This window comes from Neopsephotus bourkii, unplaced genomic scaffold, assembly GCF_033783945.1.
Source record: "Neopsephotus bourkii isolate Nb327-2 ecotype Australia unplaced genomic scaffold, CSIRO-AGI_Nbou_v1 NB_1542, whole genome shotgun sequence".
NCBI classification, from domain to species: domain Eukaryota; kingdom Metazoa; phylum Chordata; class Aves; order Psittaciformes; family Psittacidae; genus Neopsephotus; species Neopsephotus bourkii.
In genome coordinates this window covers 1,345,282-1,366,298 of record NW_026902018.1, presented here as the reverse complement: position 1 = coordinate 1,366,298, position 21,017 = coordinate 1,345,282, and the positions used below count along the sequence as shown (strand labels likewise).

General features: G+C 62.0%; 2 protein-coding genes across 9 annotated transcripts in view; both read left to right on the top strand.

The window, feature by feature from the left end:
* The window catches only part of NF2 (NF2, moesin-ezrin-radixin like (MERLIN) tumor suppressor), a 45,838-nt gene extending 40,372 nt beyond the window's left edge, over nt 1-5,466 (top strand). For 2 of the 8 annotated variants that reach the window (XM_061370507.1, XM_061370506.1), the window contains exon 16: nt 5,299-5,465. In XM_061370507.1, the coding sequence (XP_061226491.1) occupies nt 5,299-5,349 (51 nt within the window). In that variant the 3' untranslated portion in view covers nt 5,350-5,465. Of the gene's footprint in view, nt 1-5,298 lie in introns of all 8 variants that reach the window. The other 6 variants (XM_061370512.1, XM_061370511.1, XM_061370509.1 and 3 more) reach the window with 4 other exon arrangements.
* Nucleotides 5,467-11,123: 5,657 nt separating this feature from the next.
* On the top strand, nt 11,124-16,828 carry CABP7 (calcium binding protein 7). The gene is made up of 6 exons (XM_061370514.1): nt 11,124-11,265; nt 11,423-11,539; nt 15,125-15,268; nt 16,009-16,121; nt 16,404-16,557; nt 16,642-16,828. Exons 2-6 carry the CDS (start codon nt 11,431-11,433, stop codon nt 16,767-16,769), a joined length of 648 nt encoding a protein of 215 aa, XP_061226498.1. The 5' UTR covers nt 11,124-11,265; nt 11,423-11,430; the 3' UTR covers nt 16,770-16,828.
* The last annotated feature ends 4,189 nt before the right edge of the window (nt 16,829-21,017 follow it).

The window sequence follows — 21,017 nt, the reverse complement described above, 5'->3', positions numbered from 1 at the left end:
AGGAGGGAGCAGGATGCCCAGAGAAGCTGTGGCTGCCCCATCCCTGGCAGTGCTCAAGGCCAGGTTGGACACAGGGGCTTGGAGCAAGCTGCTCCAGTGGAAGGGGTCCCTGCCTGTGGCAGGGGTTGGAGCTGGAGGAGCTTTAAGGTCCCTTCCAACCCAACCCAGGCTGGGTTCTGTGTTTCTATGAGGTGCTCTTAGCCTCATGCAGCACTGCCTTGGTGTCACTGTCTGCCCCACTCCTAGCAGCACAGGGGCAGGCTGCTGCTGCAAAGCATGCACATGCAGCAGGGGCCTTCCCAGGAGCAACAGCACCGGTTATTCCCCCTCATTCCCATTCCCTTTGGGAGCTGTGAGAAGCCCTGAGCCAGGATCCTGGCTTCTCACCCTGCCTGGCACCCACCTGGGATGCAGGTGAGAGCAGGGACATCCCCGAGGAGCAGCGCTGCTTTGGGCAAATCCAGGCACCCATTTCCCCAGCTGTAGGAGCAGATGGATGCTCATCCCATGTGGGTCTGACCCTCACATCCCCATGTGTGCCAGGCCATGTCCCTGCCAGCTTCCTTTCCTCTCTGCCCTGGTTCTCCTCGGAGCTGGGAAGTGCAACTCCTTGGCAGCTAAACTGGGACACGGCAGCTCCCTGCCTTGTTTACAGGGAGCCAAAGGAAAGCAGGGAACGTCAGGCCTATCAGCTATTTTTGTGGCAGCCTTTGAAAAGCGTTTCCTTCAGATGGAGCAGCATCTTCTGTCTTTTAAATGCGCTCATCAAAGCACTGGGGGCCGGGGGAAAGTGGGGCTGGGGAGAGGAGAACCGGCAGCAGCGTGGGAGGGAGAGGGAGCCACAGGAAGGGTTTGGCTTCACAATGGAAGGTGGGAAGTGGAAGGTCCCCATGGATGCTGGGGCCTGAGGATGGAGGGGATGGAGAAGGACATTCAGGGGAGCAGGGAGGGGAATAAAGAGGATTTATGGCATGCAGCACTGGGTGGTGAGTTAGCCGGATCACAGCTCTCCCTCCCAGCAGCAGGGAGATGTCCCCACATCGCATGGGGTGAGGGGACACTGGTGGGGGTGGCTGGGTCACCCCCTCCTCATTGCCATGAGGCATTTTAACCCTCTCCCCGCTCCTCTGGGATGGGATCTGAGCCCCCTTCTGCCTGCAGCACACGGGGAGGCACTGGGTCCGAGCCTGGGGCAGCATCACTTTGTGTGCTGCAGTTATGGGGTTACCCTGCACACCCCGCCGGGCTCGGAGGCACTGACTTGAGTTGCTTGTGTTGGTTTGATGGCCTTAAATCAAACGAGCCCCGGAACCCGGGGTGAAACAGGGCTCGGAGGAGCAGGAATGCAGCGAGGGGGACTCTTTGCTTCCCTGCCTTTTGATTCATTGGAGCTCTGGCTGCTTAATTGCACTCTCTGTCTCTCTGTGTTTCCTTCGCAGCGTTGTGGAGCCTCCCTCCCTCCTGCAGGAAGCAGATTATCATAATACTGCTTGTAAATCAATTTTCCCCCCCTCTCTGCACCGACAAGGATGTAACCCGCTCTTAATCACCCTCCTCGCCTGCGGAACGCTGTGCTACGGCTATGGAGATGGGTTCCTCCTTGCCTGCCTGCCTGCCTGGGCAGAGGGTGCAGTTAGTGGAGGTGCTGGGGCCACCTTAGGGAGAGGCTGGAGCAGGGCTGTGCTTTCCTTGCTTCCATGGCCCGGTGTGGAAGGGAACAGGGAAAACCCAGTTGCTCCTGCATGAGGGAATGGGGTTTCCCTGCTTTCGCAGCCCAAAGGAGATGGGGAGCGAGCTGGGCTGCAGGGCTCCATGTAGGGATAGATGTGGCTGCTGTGGGGCTCATTGCACCAAGGAGCTTCCCCTGGCTCTGCCCATCTTCCTGCAGTGTATCCGCAGGGAGGGGATCCTGCCCCTCTGCTGTGCTCTGGGGAGACCCCCCCTGCAGCCCTGATCCAGCTCTGGGGCAGCAGCACAAGAGGGACGTGGAGCTGTTGGAGCGAGTGCAGAGGAGGCCATGGGGATGCTGCGAGGGCTGGAGCAGCTCTGCTCTGGAGCCAGGCTGAGAGAGCTGGGCTGGGGCAGCCTGGGGAAGAGAAGGCTCCTGAAGGGGAGACCTTAGAGCAGCTCCAGTGCCTAAAGGGGCTGCAGGAAAGAAAGGGAGAGACTTTAGCAGGGCTTGTTGCCGTAGCTCCAGGGGTGATGGGTTTGAACTGAAGGAGGGGAGATGCAGGCTGGATGTGAGGAAGGAATCTCTTCTGACACCCTCCAGCTTCCCAGGGGTCTGGCTCCTCTCTAGGGGCATGGATGGGCAGAAGAACCAGCACCGCACCAGTGGGGTGCTCTTGGGAAGCTGCTCTCCCCCCTCTCTGCAGGACCCCATCTCCTCCCTGTGCCCACAGCTGAGCTGCTCCTCCCGTGCCTCAGTTTCCCTGGAGAGGTGAGAGCATCCACAGCCTGGTGATGGAGCAGGGCTGCATCCCTGTGTGTCCATGTGCCTGTGCTGGATGCCCTCAGGGCTCGGCCTCCCCCTGCTTCCCCAGCAGTGCTTTGAGGTACCCCAGGGCCATGGAGGCAGTGGGGGATTAACAGGGAGCTGTGGGTAGCTGAAAGCAGAAGCAGGCTGGGAGCAGTCAGATCTTCCTTCGGAGCCTGAGGGCAGCATCTCCCCTCCCTGCCTCAGCACTGGCTCCTTATTTCCCCATTGGAGCACTGGGGATGCTGGGGGAGCATCTCCCTTTGCTGTGTGCGAGCCCTGCACACGGTGCCTCTGCAGCGGGGATGTTCCCAGTGCTGTTAGAGCTGGAACGGGGGGGGGAGCTCTCGGCAGCTCCACTGCGGGGCTCGGCTCCCAGTAACGGATCCCAGGATTCCGGCTTCAGCAGAACCAGTGTTCCCAGCGGGAGCTTCGGCTGCTTCATCCCGCCCCGAGGGAGCCGGGCCCTGCCATGAGGATGCTTTCCCTCCCCATGAGGATGCTTTCCCTCCCCATGAGGATGCTTTTCCTCTCCATGAGGATGCTTTTCCTCGCTATGAGGATGCTTTTCCTCACCATGAGGATGCTTTTCCTCGCCATGAGGATGCTTTTCCTCCCCATGAGGATGCTTTTCCTCCCCATGAGGATGCTTTTCCTCTCCATGAGGATGCTTTTCCTCGCTATGAGGATGCTTTTCCTCACCATGAGGATGCTTTTCCTCTCCATGAGGATGCTTTTCCTCGCTATGAGGATGCTTTTCCTCCCCATGAGGATGCTTTTCCTCCCCATGAGGATGCTTTTCCTCGCCATGAGGATGCTTTTCCTCGCCATGAGGATGCTTTTCCTCCCCATGAGGATGCTTTTCCTCGCCATGAGGATGCTTTTCCTCCCCATGAGGATGCTTTTCCTCGCCATGAGGATGCTTTTCCTCCCCATGAGGATGCTTTTCCTCCCCATGAGGATGCTTTTCCTCGCCATGAGGATGCTTTTCCTCCCCATGAGGATGCTTTTCCTCCCCATGAGGATGCTTTTCCTCCCCATGAGGATGCTTTTCCTCCATGAGGATGCTTTCCTCCCCATGAGGATGCTTTCCTCCCCATGAGGATGCTTTTCCTCCCCATGAGGATGCTTTTCCTCGCCATGAGGATGCTTTTCCTCGCCATGAGGATGCTTTTCCTCCATGAGGATGCTTTCCCTCGCCATGAGGATGCTTTTCCTCCCCATGAGGATGCTTTTCCTCGCCATGAGGATGCTTTTCCTCTCCATGAGGATGCTTTTCCTCTCCATGAGGATGCTTTTCCTCCCCATGAGGATGCTTTCCCTCGCCATGAGGATGCTTTTCCTCCCCATGAGGATGCTTTTCCTCCCCATGAGGATGCTTTTCCTCCCCATGAGGATGCTTTTCCTCCCCATGAGGATGCTTTTCCTCTCCATGAGGATGCTTTCCCTCGCCATGAGGATGCTTTTCCTCCCCATGAGGATGCTTTCCCTCGCTATGAGGATGCTTTTCCTCTCCATGAGGATGCTTTTCCTCTCCATGAGGATGCTTTTCCTCCCCATGAGGATGCTTTCCCTCGCCATGAGGATGCTTTTCCTCCCCATGAGGATGCTTTCCCTCGCTATGAGGATGCTTTTCCTCTCCATGAGGATGCTTTTCCTCTCCATGAGGATGCTTTTCCTCTCCATGAGGATGCTTTCCCTCGCTATGAGGATGCTTTTCCTCGCCATGAGGATGCTTTTCCTCGCTATGAGGATGCTTTTCCTCCCCATGAGGATGCTTTTCCTCGCTATGAGGATGCTTTTCCTCTCCATGAGGATGCTTTTCCTCGCTATGAGGATGCTTTTCCTCACCATGAGGATGCATTTCCTCGCTATGAGGATGCTTTTCCTCCCCATGAGGATGCATTTCCTCGCTATGAGGATGCTTTTCCTCCCCATGAGGATGCTTTTCCTCGCTATGAGGATGCTTTTCCTCCCCATGAGGATGCTTTTCCTCACCAGGGATGTTGTTTCTTGGAGAGCTTCTCTGGGCTGGGCTTCCATGTCCCGCAGAGCTGTGTCTCCAAGGACACGGTCATTCCTGCAGGCCAGGGCCCTCGGTGGGGATGGAGGTTACCCCAGTGGCAGCGATGGGGTGGGCTTGGCTGGCCCTGAGGCCGTGGGGAAGCTGTGGGTCTGGAGGCAGGCACGGTTCTGCCTTTGGCTCCCACTGCTGGAGGCTGTGTCCATAGAACCCCAGCCTGGTTTGGGTTGAAGGGACCTTAAAGCTCCTCCAGCTCCAACCCCTGCCACGGGCAGGGACCCCTTCCACTGGAGCAGCTTGCTCCAAGCCCCTGTGTCCAACCTGGCCTTGAGCACTGCCAGGGATGGGGCAGCCACAGCTTCTCTGGGCACCCTGTGCCAGCGCCTCAGCACCCTCACAGGGAAGAGCTTCTGCCTAAGAGCTCAGCTCAGTCTCCCCTCGGGCAGGTTCAAGCCATTCCCCTTGGCCTCCAGCATTGCAGTTCCCCTGTGCTCACCACCAGGGCAAGGCAGGAAGGGCTGTGCTGGACCCAGTCCCGTGCCCAGGAGTGCTCCATGCTCCCGTGTATCCCACAGCCACATGAACTGTGTTAACTGGGCCCGCAGCCCCTCAGCATACGGGGGGAAGGTGCCATTGTCCCCTGTGCTTCTCCTTTGGGCTGTGCTTGAGCCTGCTGGCAGCCCCTGGAAGCTGCATCCCCGCTTCCACCTTCCCTGGTGTTCCCAAGGGCAGGGATGGGGGGATAAAGGCAGCGGCTGCCTCATCCTGCTGCCCTTCACCCCCTCTTGCTCTCTTGCAGCTCACCCTACAGAGCACCAAGTCCCGCGTGGCCTTCTTCGAGGAGCTGTAGGGAGCGACCCGAGCTCCGCACTGCTGCTGCCACCGGCAATTCCCTTGGGATCCAGTGCCCAGCTGGGGCTGGGAGCGGGGCATCACCCCCGGGGCACACCGACGGACACGGGGCCGCTGCCCGCGGACTGTGCGATGCTCTCTGCCTTAGCATCCATCCATCCCTCCATCCATCCCTGCATCCATCCATCCCTCCATCCATCCATCCATCCATCCATCCCTCCATCCATCCCTGCATCCATCCATCCCTCCATCCATCCATCCATCCCTCCATCCATCCCTGCATCCATCCATCCCTCCATCCATCCATCCATCCCTCCATCCATCCATCCATCCCTCCATCCATCCCTGCATCCATCCATCCCTCCATCCATCCATCCATCCACCCATCCATCCCTCCATCCATCCATCCCTGCATCCATCCATCCCTGCATCCATCCCTCCCTCCATCCATCCCTCCATCCATCCATCCATCCATCCCCCTCGTTTTCCCTTTCTTTCCGGCTTTTTCCTTACTTTTCCAGTCCTTTGGCTCACCACCCCCTCCCAATGCTGGCACTATGGCCATGGTGCCGATGGGGATCCCATCCCTCCGGCTGCCTTCTCCCAGTGCCTGGCGCTCCATTAGGAACCCAGAGCATGTCCGAGTGGAGTGCTGTAAATCAGGGCTGGCGCAGGCAGAGCCGCGGTCCATGGGGATGCTGCTTCCCTGGGGCGCGGAGGCGGTGGCAGGATGCGGGATGAAGGCCCCCTCCTCATCCTCCTCCACCCTGCAAGGGGTCTGGAGCAGGAGAGCAGCCGGTGCCAACCCCACGGAGCCTCCTTTGTGATGGAGCCTGCCCCTGCCTGTCCTCACACGGGTGCCTTTGCCCACAGCTCTGCCCTCCCGGCAGCAGCAGAACGGGGATGCTCTGCCCTTTCCTTCATGGCTCTATCCCAATCCTTGCTCCCTTCCCACTGGGATTTACCCCAGTGCTGCCCCAGGACCCCAGTTCCCCGCTCCCACACCCTCTCCTGACCTCCGGCTGCACCGGGATGGCCGCAGGGAACTCTCATTATTTAAAACCCCACTGCCAGGGATGGAATTCCGGCGCGTGGCTGCGATCCCAATGGCTGTGGCCTGGCTCCGGCCGCATTCCCATTGCCCTGGACTCGTCCTCTGAAGGAATAACCATTCTCTATTGGTTTTAATAAAGCTCCAAAGCACTAAAGAGGGGCAGATGGGACGTGTTTGGTCTTCCTTTCTTTGGGAAAAGCCTCACGGAGCCCTCACTGCCGCAGCTCCCTGCAGGGGAGGATCCCTATGGGATGGTCCCTGCTCCCGTCTCTCCAGGGTCTCCCTCTCCCCTTGGGGCTCCCCCATCCCTGCTTGTCCTTTCCCTCACCAGGATCTGGGGGCTGAGCCCCATCCCTGGAGCTGCTTTCAGCCTGCCTGCAATGCAGAGCACATCCATGCTGTCCTCCAGGATTGAGCTATGGGTAAAACCCCTTTGGGACCCCACTGAACCCCCTCTGTGCCAAACACCCCAAGAACGGGCACGACCCCACCTTGGGGGTGCTGCAGCCCCCAGCCCCGCTCCATGGGCTCGGTGTGGTTGATCCCTGCACCAGCAGCAGGTCCATGGGAACGGGGAGGTTTGTGCAAGGGAAGGGCTCCTGCGCACGGGTGCTTGCACGAGGGGTGCAAGTGGGCCCGTGTTGGGGTGCAGGGGGTGCCCTGGCACAAGGGGGGGTGCTGGGGGCCGGGTCATGGGTGTTGGTGAGCACTGGGCAGCTCTGCCTGGGATGTGATGGATGGAGAAGGCACTGGGAGTTGTGGTCAATGGCTCAAGGCCCGAGTGGGGACCGGTGGTGAGCGGTGCCCTCAGGGGTCGGTGCTGGGCTGCTGAGCACCTTTGTACTGGGGACACTGGGACCGAGCACCCACAGCACTGAGAGCAAGGGCTGAGAGTGCAGAGGAGGCCATGGGGATGCTGCGAGGGCTGGAGCAGCTCTGCTCTGGAGCCAGGCTGAGAGAGCTGGGCTGGGGCAGCCTGGAGAAGAGAAGGCTCCTGAAGGGGAGACCTTAGAGCAGCTCCAGTGCCTAAAGGGGCTGCAGGAAACCTGGAGAGGGGCTTGGGACAAGGGCCTGTAGGGACAGGCCAAGGGGAATGGCTTGAACCTGCCCGAGGGGAGACTGAGCTGAGCTCTTAGGCAGAAGCTCTTCCCTGTGAGGGTGCTGAGGCGCTGGCACAGGGTGCCCAGAGAAGCTGTGGCTGCCCCATCCATTTGGGGGATGCTGAGAACCGGCTCACTTCCATTTATCCCGTTTCTCCCAAGCAGAGCTCCCCCCTCCTCCCATGGAGGAGCCCTTTTCCCCTTTGAGACCCCAAATGAAACAGAGCTCTCAAATCCTTCCCCTTTTCCCTTCCCTCCCCTCCTGCTCCAGCTGCTGGAGCCTCCCCCATCGCGGGTGTGATTTGCCCCAGAACGCAGCATCCCAGTGCAGGGATGGCCACGGCTACCCCAGATCCCGGCTCCTGGCACCTCCCAGCAGGATCCAGCACTGGGATAACCCCTTCCATCCAGGTTCATTCAAGGCCCCTCTCACTGCTGCCCAGTGCTGCTCTGGGATGGATGCTCTGGTCCCTCCGAGGCTCGGTACCAGCAGTGGCTGCAGGGGGACCCAGGGGCCACCCGGCTGCTCCTGTCCCCTCAGTGCAAGCGCTGCTGCATCCCTGGGGATGCTGATGCTGCCCTGGGGTGCGTTATCCATGGGCTTGTCCTCAGGGATTTGAGGGCACCCAGCCCAGTGTTGCCCCATCCCACCTATGCCGGGTTTCCCCATTCACATCCTTGTCTGCGATCTCCGTCCATCTCCAACCCTATCCCACCCCGTTCCACCCCATCTCCATCCCCATCTTCATTCCCATCCTCATCCTCATCCCTTTTAGTTCCCGAGGGAGCTGAAGGTGTTGATGTGAACCTGGACAAATGAGACACAAAGTTCTCCCTCCTCGTTGGTGGGATCTGCCCTTTCCAGTGCCACCCGTGAGCACGGGGAATGTGCTGCCATCATGGAAGGGATGGAGGGATGGTGGGAGAGGTGGCAGTGCCCTGCCCTGACTGAAATAAAGGGGGAATTGTGAGCGGAACAGCGAAGGGAATACCAGGAGTCCTGGAAGGGAGCATTGGACACATCCCAGAGGCTGGAAACCCGCAAAGCCCCTCTCAGAGCCTGGGGTTTTAAGCTGAAATCCCTGGGATTTGGGGCCGCCGCTGCCCCCAGCCAGCATCCAGCTCTGAGGGAACCAATGCCGAGCTTCTCCCTTCAAAACAAGCGAGGGGACCGGCAAAGGGGCTGCGGCTGAACCGGGGGAAGGTCCCAGCCTTCATCCCATGGGGAACAGAGCAGCGCAACAGGGCGGGATGGGGGGGGTCTGCCTCGGCTCAGTTTAAACACAGCGGGGGCTCCGCATTGGTCCCACAGAGACCCCGATCGCGGCTCCAAGTGCGATCAAGCCGGTGTTTAATTCCCGTTTCCCCCCCTGTGCCGGTGCCTGCTTTGCCTCCATCCCCCGGGATGAAGCAGCCGGAGCCGGGATGGAGCGGCTGCATCCCCCGTCCGCAGGGAAGGATGCTCCGACAGGTCCCGGTGGCAGCGGAGCGAGCTCCTGCGGGATTGATGGGGAAGAGGCCGGGAATGCGGCGCTGTTCCTGCCGGCAGGAATTAACGAGCTTCCACCGCGGGGCCTCCGGTGGGCGAAGGGAGAATTAATTGGGAGGCGACTTCGTTAACCCCGAGGAGCGGCTTGGGGAAGGAGGAGACTTCCAATGAGGCTGCTGTGCCCCGGTGGGCACCGCTCCGCGTTAGCAGCGCCCTCCCGCTCCGTGCGGCGAGCTCAGCCCCGCTCTCACACACCGGAGACCCCGCGGGGAGGATGGAGCTGGACCCCCGAGCCCTGCCCCTGCATCCCCCCCTCCCCGGGTCCAAGCGGTGCCATCCCGCAGGAAGCATCCCTGGAGCCCGCAGCACCGGGATTGGATCAGTGCTGGAATCCCAGCGCTTTTCCACCGCCTGCAGGGCCCCCCCCCCGCGGGTTCATCCCAATGGGCGCGGAAGGGCGATGGGGTCTGGGGAGCTCCGGTGTTGAGCAGGGAATGGGGGAGATTCCCGCAGGGAATGGGGGGGATGACGCTCGGCCGCCAACCCCGGCAGCAGTGAGCTGGATGCGGGAAGGGCTGCGGGGCCGCTGCGGGATGCTCTGTGTGTGTATGTGTATGTATATGTATATGTGTGTGTATGTATATGTGTATGTATATGTGTGCACTGGAGGGGTTGGAGGGGCAGGAAAACCCCATTCCGAAATCCCTGTGCAATCCCACTCCAAGGAGCACATCTGGAGCCCGTCCGGCTCTGCCTCAGTTTCCCTCCTGCTCCTGAGCATCCTTGGTGCCTGATGAGCACCAGGATGGTTCCAAGCATCCCCCTTTTCTCTTTCCCACCCCATTACTGCTCAGGGGACATCGTTCTCTTGTCTCAGCCCCGTCCCTCCCACCACAGCCCCATTAAAGGCCCTTTCCATCAGGGAACGGGGGCTTTGGCAGCTGGAGAGATGCCCCCCCTGCACGGGGGACACCGTGACAGACCCGTCCCACCGGGCCAGGGCCTTTGGAGCTACCCAGGGCAGACGGGCCCGGCCAGGAGGACAGAGGGACACGGGAGGAGGGAGCTCCCGGATGCTGGCAGCATCCCTGGCTGGGTACCGGAGAGCAGATGAGGGGCACAGGGACATGGATGCCATGGGGAGGATGCACGGGACGGGAGGGGGAAATCTGGGATTAATCAGAGACAAAACGAGAAATGGGGTGAAAAATGAGATCAAGGCTTGAGGGGAAGTGGGGGACAATGGGAATGGGGATGGGGATGGGGGGGGCTTCACTCCAGGCCTGGCTTCGTGCCTCTTTCCAGCTCCTTTTTGCCCCGCTGCAGAAGCAGGGGGTCCGGCCGCAGGGTCCCTGCCACCCCACTCAGCCGCGGGACCTTGGGGTGCCACGTGGGGGGACATTGGGGTGACGATGTCCGAGTGCTGCATGCGGGGACCTCAGGGAGATGGGGGGCAACACCTGGGCACCGTGGGGTGACACCTGCCCGGTGCCGTGTGCGGGGACCCGGGGGCAGCAGGGACCCCACGGCCGCTCTCCCTGTGCCCCACCAGCACCGCGGGGGCAGGATCGGACCCGGGATGCCCCCCCCGGAGGGGGGGAGGTGCCACCCCCGCCTCTTTCCCCCCCGCCCCTTTCCCCCCCCCCCCCAGCCCCATTTGCCGGGCGGGACCGTTCAAAACCCGCCCGTTCCCGCCGCTTCCCCCCGGATTCCGCCGCCGCTTCCCCGGTGCCGCGGGGCCGAGGATGCTCCGGGGGCCGGGGCTGGCGGCGGGGGCGCAGCGAGTGCGCGGCGGCGGGGGCTGAGCGGCGGCGGGAGCCCGGCCCCGGCCCTGCCGGGACACCTGGGGGGAGGCAGGAGAGGAGGAGGAGGAGGAGGAGGAGGAGGAGGAGGAGGAAGAGGCCGCTCTCGGCCGCGGCCCCGCCATGCCGGGGCCCGCCGGGGAGCGTGGCCCGGCGGCAGCGGCCCCCCGGGGGCTGTGAGCGGGCCCGGGGCTGGCGGGGGGGCGGAGGGTACCGGAGCGGCATGGCCAGAGCCGTCCCCCCCCCCGCCGCCGCCGCCGCTGCCGCCGCCGGGATTTAACCGGTGCTTGGATGCTCTCGCCTCCCGCTCCCACTTCGGGCGCGATGTGCTCCGGGCCGCCGCCAGCCCGCTCCGGAGCGGGGTCCCCCCGCGCCCTCACAGCCCGGTGAGGGGCTGAGCCCGCAGCCCCGTCCCGACACCGGCCCCGGAGGACGGGGAGCACCCGCTCGCCCTGGCCCCCCCTGGCCGGTGGGTGCCGGGCGAGGGGCAGCGGGGACCGGTAACTTGTTCTTAGCGTTCCGCGGTACCGGCTTGGGGGGGGGGGGACCCCCCGTCCCTCTTCCCCCACCCCACCCCCCACCGCCCCGCGAGGAGATTTGGGTTTAAACTTTGGCTTTTTGGGTAGCCCCGAAGATGCCGTTCCACCCGGTGACGGCGGCTTTGATGTACCGGGGGATCTACACCGTCCCCAACATCCTCGCCGAGCAGCGCCCCGTGGAGATCCCCGAGGACGAGCTGGAGGGTGAGCGGGGCCGGGGGGGGGGGGAGCCCACGGTGGTGCGGGGAGTTGGGGTGCGCGGTCCCCCCCTTTCAGGAGCTGTGGGGAGGCTGGAGGCGAGCGGGATGCGGATGGATGCATGGATGGATGGATGCATGGATGGATGGGGAGGAGGAGGAGGGGAGGAAGGGAAGCGTGGGGCAGCGGGAGGGGGTGACGGGGGTCCCGGTGCCGCCGTTGTGTCAATATGACACAGCAGGGACCGGCGGTGGCGGCGCGGGGCCGGACCCCCCCGGCGGGCCGGGGCCACCCTCCCGCTGTCATAATATGACAGAGGCTGGCGGAGCGGAGCGGGGGGGGGGCCGTCACCGTCACTCGTGTCACCCCCTCCCCGGGTCGCGGTGCCCCCGGGCTCTGCCCACCCCTGCCATAAGCGGGGCCGGGCTCAGCCGGAATTGGCTTTTTCCAGCCCAAAAGTTTGCCGGGGCCGCGGGACGGGCGCTACCGGTAGCCCCAGGCTCGGAGTTGGGGCGCGGGGGGGTCCCTGGGAGCCCCGTTCTGCCGGGGGCGGGAGGAACCGGGGAAACTGAGGCACGGGGTGACCGCGGCTCTGCGGGGGGGGGCTGGAGCATCCCCTGGGCACCCCCGTGGGGAAACTGAGGCACGGAGCTTGGGGGGGGGGGTGTGAAGGGCTCCGTGCCCAAAGGCGTGCAAGGACTCGTGGTGTGTGCACAGCTCTGCAGGCTGCGTGTGTGCACTGACGTGTCCCCTGGTCACAGCCCCGCTGCAGGGTGCCTGTGTCTGTGTGCATACGCACGGGCAGCATCACTGCAGCGTGTGTGTGTGTGTGTGTATGAGTACAACATCACTGCAAGGGCTGTGAGCGTGTGCATGCAGTGCAAGGGGTGTGTGTGTGTGTGTGTGTGCACATGGGCAAGCACCACTGCAGCGTGTGAGGGACACGAGTACAGCGTCACTGCAGGGGGGTTGCGTGCGTGCATGTGCATGCACAAGTACGGCGGTGGAAGGTGCTGGGGTGTGTGAGCGCAGGTACAGCATCACCGCAGGGTGCTGGGGTGTGTGCCCGTGTGTGTGCGCACACAAGTACAGCATCGCTGCAAGGGGGGTGTGTGTGCATGTGCATGCACAAGTACTGCACTGCATGGGGTTATGTGTGTGTGCAAGTACAGCATCACTGCAATGGGGTTGTGTGTATGTGTGTGCAAGTACAGCATCACTGCAATGGGGTTGTGTGTATGTGTGTACAAGTACAGCATCACTGCAATGGGGTTGTGTGCGTGCAAGTACAACATCACTGCAACGGGGTTGTATGTGTGTGTGTGCAGGTACAATGTCACTGCAATGGGGTTGTGTGCATGTGTGTGCAAGGACAGCATCACTGCAATGGGGTTGTGTGTGTGTGTGTGTGTGTGCAAGTACAATGTCACTGCAATGAGGTTGCATGCGTGTGTGTGCAAGTACAATGTCACTGCAATGGGGTTGTGTGTGCGCAAGTACAATGTCACTGCAATGGGGTTGTGTGTGCGCAAGTACAATGTCACTGCAATGGGGTTGTATGTGTGCAAATACAATGTCACTGCAATGGGGTTGTGTGTGCGCAAGTACAATGTCACTGCAATGGGGTTGTATGTGTGCAAATACAATGTCACTGCAATGGGGTTGTGTGTGTGCAAGTACAATGTCATTGCAGTGGGGTTGTATGTGTGTGTGTGCAAGTACAACGTCACTGCAATGGGGTTGTGTGTGTGTGTGTGCAAGTACAATGTCACTGCAATGGGGTTGTGTGTATGTGTGTGCAAGTACAATGTCACTGCAATGGGGTTGTGTGTGTGTGTGCAATTACAACATCACTGCAATGGGGTTGTGTATGTGTGTGTGTGCAAGCACAGCATCACTGCAATGGGGTTGTGTGTGTGTGTGCATGTGTGTGCAAGTACAGCATCACTGCAATGGGGCTGTGTGTGTGTGTGTGTGCGCACACAAGTGCAGCACCGCTGCAGGCTGATCCCTGTTTGTGTGTGCACAGCCCCTCTGCAGTGCACGCCTGTGCATGTGCGCACTCACCACACACGTGTACACAGCCACAGGGTGCTGGGTGCTGCACCCAGCCTCATGCAGCACCACCGGGTACTGCTGGGCCTCGGGATGCTGCCAGCACCGTGGCTGCATCCATGTGCTCAGGGGGCCAATGGCAGCAGTGGGAGCCCCAAGGTGACCCCGAGGCACCCGTGGTCTCCCCATCCCCTCCTCTGGCTCCAGGGGATGTTTGTGACACCCAGGAACAGGGTGCAGACTGCAGAGGGGGGGACGACCCCGGTCATGCCCTTGCACCCTGAGCTGGGTGGCAGGAACCAGCTCCAGGTGGGATGAGCAACCCCCAAGGGTGGATTTCGGGGGTGCCTGGACCCCAGCAAGCGCGGGGGGACCAGGAGCATCCCTTGCTCACACAGCGATGCTGGCCCTGGGGAAGCTCAACCACGGGGCCAAGGCACCCCGGGGTCCCCCCAAACCCCTCTGCCAATGTCTCCGATGGGCAGAGACGTCCCCTAGGGTCGGCAGCGCAGCCCCGTGCAGGTTTGCTCCCCCAAACCCGAGCTCTCAGCCCTGTTTCAGCCCAGCACGAAGCCCCCAGCAGCCGGCAGGGACCGGCTCGTCCGCACCGCCCGGTGCAGCAGCTTTGCTCCCTGGTGAAGGCGCTGATGTCCCGGCCCCGCTTCCTGGTGCTCCCCATGCAGACCCCCCCTTCCCATCGGCCGGGCTCTGGCTCCATGGCTTGGGGGGCATCGAAAAGCCAGAAACTGCCCCAAGAAGGAGAAACCCCCGAGTGCAGCAGGAGCAGGATGGAGCCGATGGGCACTGGGCTTTGGCCCAGTGCCCCCAGAGCCAGGGCACCCCACAGGGATCTTCCACACACCCACATTTTGAGGCAGAAACCCCAAATCCTCCCACTTTGTCCCCTCCATCCCTTCTTCCATTCAGCACGGGCTGAATCCCAAAGACCGGGTTGGTGTCCTCCTGGCTGAAGCTCTGGTACCCATCACGTAACCTGGGATGGGTGCAAAGTGCCCCGGGGGAGGTGGGTGATGCACACCCAGCACTCAGGCACAGGGATGCTCCAGGCTGGGCCCTGCAGCAGCCTTTGGGGGTGCCCCCAGCTCAGGTTGGTGGTTTTGGGGCAGGATGCTGGGATTTTGGCTGCGGAAAGCCGGGTGGTGGCAAGGGCAGGGTGGGTGGGTGCTGCAGCAAAGACTTTGGGGGTCCCTGGGGAGATCAGACCCTGCTTGGGGTGGTTTCTGGGGCCACAATGAATGTGTATGAGTGTGTGTGTGTGCACAGGTACCTCGCACACCCCTCCTGGTACCAGCGCATCCCTCACCCACTGACACCCATCACACCCCAGAGCGTTGCTTGGGGGGTGCTCTGCTCCCTGCAGGGGTTGCAGCCCCTCCGGCCGTGCCTCAGTTTCCCCTCTGCGATGGGGACCCCACTGCAGCTGCAGGGATGGGTGGCTTGGGGCCACCGTGAGGGCTCTGTGGGGCCGGGGTGATGGGATGGGGGCGGCCGGGCCCATCCCTGCTCCCTCCGCAGAGATCCGTGAAGCCTTCAAGGTGTTCGACCGGGATGGCAACGGCTTCATCTCCAAGCAGGAGCTGGGCACGGCCATGCGCTCCCTGGGGTACATGCCCAACGAGGTGGAGCTGGAAGTCATCATCCAGCGCCTCGACATGGACGGTAGGACCCGGGGATGGGGACAGGGATGGGACCCCCCCCCCCAATCCCCCCTTGGTGCAACTCCCCATTCGCCCCGCTTCCACCCCACTGGCTGGCGGCGGCTGGACCAGAGGCTGTGGGATGCAGGAGGACCTGATTCATCCATCGGCATCATCACCACTGCAGCTTCGCTTAGGCTTTACCCATCCTGGGGTGGGAGCAGCACCGCTCCCAGCTCCATAACCCTGCTGGGGCTGGATCCCTCCGCACGGGCTGACCGCGCTCCTCCAGCGCTCGCTGCCACCATCGGCCTCTCCGCGTCGCTCCCGGCTCATTGAGACCTTAAAGAGCGCGTTAATTTATTGCCTTCCCCCCCCATTTAAAAGCCTTTCCGGCAGCGCTCCAAGCTGCTGCTCCCGTCATTACTCATCGTTAGTGCTGCTCGGGCAGCCCCGACACCCGCATCCTCCGCAGCGCCAGGGCGCAGCACCCGGGTCCCCGGTTGGTTTTGGGGGTCCTCAGCCAGCGCTGCGGGTCTGCACATCGAGCACTGGGGTCTCTCCGTGGCATTACGGTCCTGGCTGGCACGGGGGACCAGCCAGCTGGCCAATGCTGGGGGACCCCAAACCTTGCTGAAGGGCCCCGTGTGGTGTTGGGGGCTCCTGACCGGCCGTGGTGCTGCGTGCCCAGCCGCTCTGGCTGCACTGGAGCATCCGAGCATCCCCTGGGCTCACCCCGTTGTCCCCCCCCGGTGCCCACAGGGGATGGGCAAGTGGACTTCGAGGAGTTCGTGACGCTGCTGGGGCCCAAGCTCTCCACGTCCGGCATCCCCGAGAAGTTCCATGGCACCGACTTCGACACCGTGTTCTGGAAGGTGGGAACCCCCGGTGGGGGGAGCAGAGCTGGGGTCAGGGCTGGAAATGGGGTTAAAAGGTGAAGGTTTGGGTCCGGTCAGACTTGGGTTAAGGGCTGGGCTCAGGTCAAGCTCAGTCCCAGGCTCCACATCAGGGTCAGCCTGGAGCTGTTCCATCCCTGCCGTACTCGGGGCTGCGGATGCTGGGAGCACCCATTGCAAGCGCAGCACCCAAGGGTGCCGGGGCGGCACCACCGCAGCCCTGCCATGGGGTGAGCCCCCCACACTCCCCCCCCCCTGCAGTGCGACATGCAGAAGCTGACGGTGGACGAGCTGAAGCGGCTCCTGTACGAGACCTTCTGCGAGCACCTCTCCATGAAGGACATCGAGAACATCATCATGACGGAGGAGGAGAGCCACATGGGCACGGCCGAGGAGTGCCCGGTCGATGTGGAGAGTGAGTGCCCAGGGTACCAAACACCCCCCCCTGACCCCGGTACCATGGGGGAGTGTTGGGGTAACCCCTGTTCCCCCCCGGCAGCCTGCTCCAGCCAGCAGATCCGCCAGACCTGCGTGCGCAAGAGCCTCATCTGCGCCTTCGCCATCGCCTTCATCATCAGCGTGATGCTCATCGCCGCCAACCAGGTGCTGCGCAGCGGCATGAAGTAACGGGAGCATCACCTCCGGGGCTCGATCCCTATGGAATCAGACATGGACACGGCCCCCCCCACCCCACCCACCCAGGGATGGGGGCAAGGCTGAAGGGGGACGCCCCGCACGGGGTCCCCCGGGGCGATGCGATCGCATGGCTGCAGAACATGGAACCTTGGTACAGACACAAACCCACACACACAGACCCCAACCGAGCATGTACCGTGCATGGAGCCCCGTGTGCTGCCCCCTCCCCGGGCGGAGGATCCCGTCGGATGCACCGATGCTCTCGTCTATAGCTCTGTATTTATGATCAAAACCAAAACCATCCCCTAAGCAATACACGCGCCTCAGATGGTCCCTAGGGATGGGAGCCTTTGCATGGACTTTGGCTGCCAAGGGCTGGAATTCCCACCCCGTCCCCTGTCCCGGCTCGGTGCCGTGCCTCAGTTTCCCCACCCGCCAGACTGGGGGGACTCCGGTGACCTCCTGCTTGATGCACTTTAGGCCGAATTCCCTCGGGAAGAGCCAGAGCGACCCTGAGGCCGGGAGCCCGCAATGGCCGGGGTCACCCCCCCTGCGCCCCCAGGCCCCCCCCAGCCTGTATGTAGCACCCCTGGGCACGGGCCTGGCTGGGACCTGGGGCTGTTCCTCCTGTTTGGGGTTGTTTTTTGGGGGGGGTTTTGGTTTCTTTCTTTCTTCCTGGGTTCGGATCTGAAATAAACGTGGGATTTCTGAAGCGCTCTGGGCTGCTGCGGCTCCTGGCGATGCGATGGGGCAGGGCGATGGGTGCCGGCGTCGGGAGGGCACCCATGGGTGCTGCTGAGCTGGGAGGTGGCAATGAGGGGGGGGGGTCCGGGGCTCTCCATCAGTCCCAAACCTGGGGCTCCTTCCTGGCTGCTCCTGTGTTCCCCATCCCTGTCCGGATGTGGGTCCTGCTGTGGGTTTATTCCCCTCTCCCCATCTCCATGCCCTGATATTCCATGTCGGCATTTGTGGAATGGTTTAAGGCCATTCCCCTTACAAAGGGCCTCCATGGGGAGCGTTTTCACCCAGGTTAATGGCAGATCCGTGGGGAGCAGGATCCAGCCTGTGGCTGCAGGCTCCAGGGTGTCGAGAGCACCCCATGGCTGCTGGGTGGGCTCCGGTCCCGTGCTGGTGCAAAGCCCATGGCAATGGAGCTGTGCTCATGGATCCCATCCTGAGGGATGCGTTTTTAATGGCAAATACATTAAACCAATAAATACAATGAGGGGGGGAAGCTCTTGGTGCTGGGAGAGCATCCGGCAAAGGTGCTGCCCCCTCCATGGGGTGCCATGGGCTGGAGGAGCCCATCCCCGGGGCATCAGGGCTGGGGCACATCCCCCCCCCCTGGAGCCCTGTTTGACCCCTATCCAAGGGGAAAACACAATTCCTAGTGCCTGCATGGGATCTCTGCCACCTCCCCGGCAGCAAGGGGGGGGACACCCCGTGTTTGGGGGTGCCGGGAGGAATGGGCTCCGTTCCATTGATCCGGGGCTGGGTTTGTTCTCGATCTGTGTAATTTATCAAGCAAATGGAAGTGAGTGTCCAAGTGAGGAATGGGAACGGGAATGGGAAGTGCAGCACGGCAATGGGATCACTGTGGCGGCCTCACAGGCACGTGGAATGGGGCTTTATCCATCTCCATAGGCAAAGTGTTGGGGGTTTATGGGGTGGCATTCCCAAAGGAAGTGGCCTTGGGATGTGTTTCTGTGTCTATATATATATATATATATATATGTATTTAACCAGGTTTGTCATAGGTGCAGTGGATAAACACGAAGGGGGCACAAAGAGGACAATTGAATTGCTGGGAAATGCAATCCCATAAGCATAAAAATGGATAAAAGGAATAATGTGATCCCAGAGCTTGGTTTCCAAAGCTGCTCAGTTCCAATGGGAACGGGGAGAAGGGAATTCCGGCAGGGTTGGAGATGGCAGCTCCCTAACCCTAACCCTAACCCTAACCCTAACCCTAACCCTAACCCTAACCCTAACCTTAACCCTAACCCTAACCCTAACCCTAACGGCTCTGCCATGGCTGGGGACGGATCATTGCGGCTGCTCCTTGCTAAGGGAGGTAAAGGATCACTGGGAATGGGGATAAGAAGTCCCTCACTGTGTGATTGCTGCCCTGGGATGAGGGAAGGCGCTGTGGGAGGGAGACAGACCCTGTGTGGGGCAGGGGGAACCAGGCAGAAAATGCAGGGATGGGGTAGGTGCCGCACCAGGGTTTGGGATGGGAAGGGAGGAAGACGGAGAAGGTGCTCTCTTGCTCTGGTGCTGCAAGCGGTGTGGGATGGTCTCTGCTCCATCCCTGCCCCATCCTCATCCCTGTCCCCATCTCCATCCCCATCCTTACTACCATCCCTGTCCTTATGAGTGTCCCTGCCCTGTCCCCTTCCCAGTTCCCATTCCCGTCCCCATCCCTGTTCCCCAAGAGCTGCCAGAGGACGCAGGCAGCGCCCAGTGAGGCTGCGCCTTGGCAGGGGCCCAGGAGCTGCTCATTTCCCTAAAAGCTTCCCGATAAATTACCCGGGCTCTGGCTCCATAAAGGGCACTTTGGGCTGGGGCCGGCTCCCCACCGCCCACCCTGGCCCCCGTGGGGATGCTGAGCACGTCCCTCCCTGCAGCATCCTTTGGGATGCGGGAGCACGGAGGGAGCCCAGCGCCTGGTCCTGCTCCTGTGGTACCCTCCTGGCTCTCTGCATAGGGCCTGTTCTCCCGCGCCGGCGGTGATACACACCATCATTACAGCTGCTGGCACCACGCCGTAAAACACATCCCATAAAACCCGGGATTTACGGGCTCCTCAAGTACCTGGGAGTTACGCGGCTCCGGGAGCACAAAACACCCCTGTGAGAGACGGGAGGCTCGGCCCCGGTGCTTGGAGCTCAAGGAAGCTGTTGCAGGAACCCCAAAGGCCATCACCCCCCCCTGGCCTGCCCCCCTTCAGGCCGGGGCTTGGCAGGGGATGCTCCACATCCAGCTGGATCCGGAGGTGCTGCATCACCGGGATTCACTGTGGGTTCCACCCTCCGGAGCATCCTGCAGCCCCTATGGGGTTTCTTCCCCCCTCCACTGGTCCTCCTGCAGCTGCACAACCCCTGCACCCAGGGCACAGCCCCCTTCCTCTGGGGACTCCTGTTTTACACCCAAATAGGTGCACATGGGTGCTCGTTTACCAGCCCTTGTCACGGAGGTGAGGATGGGGCATGGGGCTGATGCTGCATCCTCCGAGCCCAAGCTCCGCTCTCCAATGGGAAGCAAGCACAGAGCAGCCCCAATCCCACTGGGAGGGATAAAACCACCCCTAAGCTCGGCTGAAAGCTCCAGCAGCCCCAGCAAAGGCTGGACCCCTGCTGCAGCAGCGCCCACAGCTCCACACCAGCCATGCCAGGGTCACATCCCTGTCAGAGCTGCATGGGATGGATCCTGGGGAGCATCTCCCCGCAGATCCCTTGGTGGGAGCGCTGCCCCGAGCCCGGCAGCCGGGTACCAGTGTGATCCAGGCGGGATGTGGCCAAGGGCAGCTGGCTCCGGCCTGAGCTCTCCATGAATCTGGAGCTGCTGCCTCCGGGCACAGCCAAACCTGGAATGCTCTGGCAGCGGGAGCAGAGCTGCTCCCTGGGGAGGCTGCTGCCAGCATCCCCACAGCTCTGCACGAAGCCAGAGCAGTCACTGGAGACAGCGCAGCCCAGGGCCTCCTTCAGCCTTCCCTGTCCCAGGGACGAGAGATCATGGAATCCAGCCTGGGTTGGGTTGAAGGGACCTTAAAGCTCCTCCAGCTCCAACCCCTGCCACAAGCAGGGACCCCTTCCACTGGAGCAGCTTGCTCCAAGCCCCTGTGTCCAACCTGGCCTTGAGCACTGCCAGGGATGGGGCAGCCACAGCTTCTCTGGGCACCCTGTGCCAGCACCTCAGCACCCTCACAGGGAAGAGCTTCTGCCTAAGAGCTCAGCTCAGTCTCCCCTCGGGCAGGTTCAAGCCATTCCCCTTGGCCTGTCCCTACAGGCCCTTGTCCCAAGCCCCTCTCCAGGTTTCCTGCAGCCCCTTTAGGCACTGGAGCTGCTCTAAGGTCTCCCCTTCAGGAGCCTTCTCTTCTCCAGGCTGCCCCAGCCCAGCTCTCTCAGCCTGGCTCCAGAGCAGAGCTGCTCCAGCCCTCGCAGCATCCCCATGGCCTCCTCTTTACATCTTCACAGCGGACCCTGCAAAGCTCCCACTGCAGCAGCCACATGGCCGGGC